Source organism: Cariama cristata, unplaced genomic scaffold (genome assembly GCF_000690535.1).
Source record: "Cariama cristata isolate BGI_N322 unplaced genomic scaffold, ASM69053v1 scaffold37101, whole genome shotgun sequence".
Taxonomy (NCBI): Eukaryota; Metazoa; Chordata; class Aves; order Cariamiformes; family Cariamidae; genus Cariama; species Cariama cristata.
The window spans coordinates 3,785-4,057 of NW_009599296.1; the positions used below are offsets into that span (position 1 = coordinate 3,785).

Genomic DNA, 273 nt, shown 5'->3' on the forward strand with positions numbered 1-273 from the left:
CAGGCCCCTCCACACTCCCCCCCCCCAACTCACCCCCCCCCAAGACTCCCCGCCCCGGCGCCTGCTCAACGCTCCCGCCGACTCCCCGTTAGATCGTTTGCCGGCTAACTCCGCGCTGAGCCGTTACCAAACCGTTTTCCCCGCGCACTCGGGCGCAGGCGCATACGCACTGCCAGTTCCCGCCTCCTGCGAGGAGGGCGGTGCGCCTGGCGGCTCTGTGCGCATGCGCCCTGCCGCCTAGCGCGCATACGCACTGCCCGGTGGGGTTTAGCT

General features: G+C 70.7%; 1 protein-coding gene across 1 annotated transcript in view; it reads right to left on the minus strand.

Annotated features, from left to right (window-relative positions):
- The window catches only part of LOC104168884 (centromere protein Q-like), a 3,256-nt gene extending 3,031 nt beyond the window's left edge, over nt 1–225 (minus strand). Inside the window, exon 1 of the mRNA XM_009709632.1 lies at nt 133–225. Coding sequence (XP_009707934.1) covers nt 133–225 — 93 coding nt within the window. The remainder of the gene's footprint in view (nt 1–132) is intronic.
- Nucleotides 226–273: the final 48 nt, after the last annotated feature.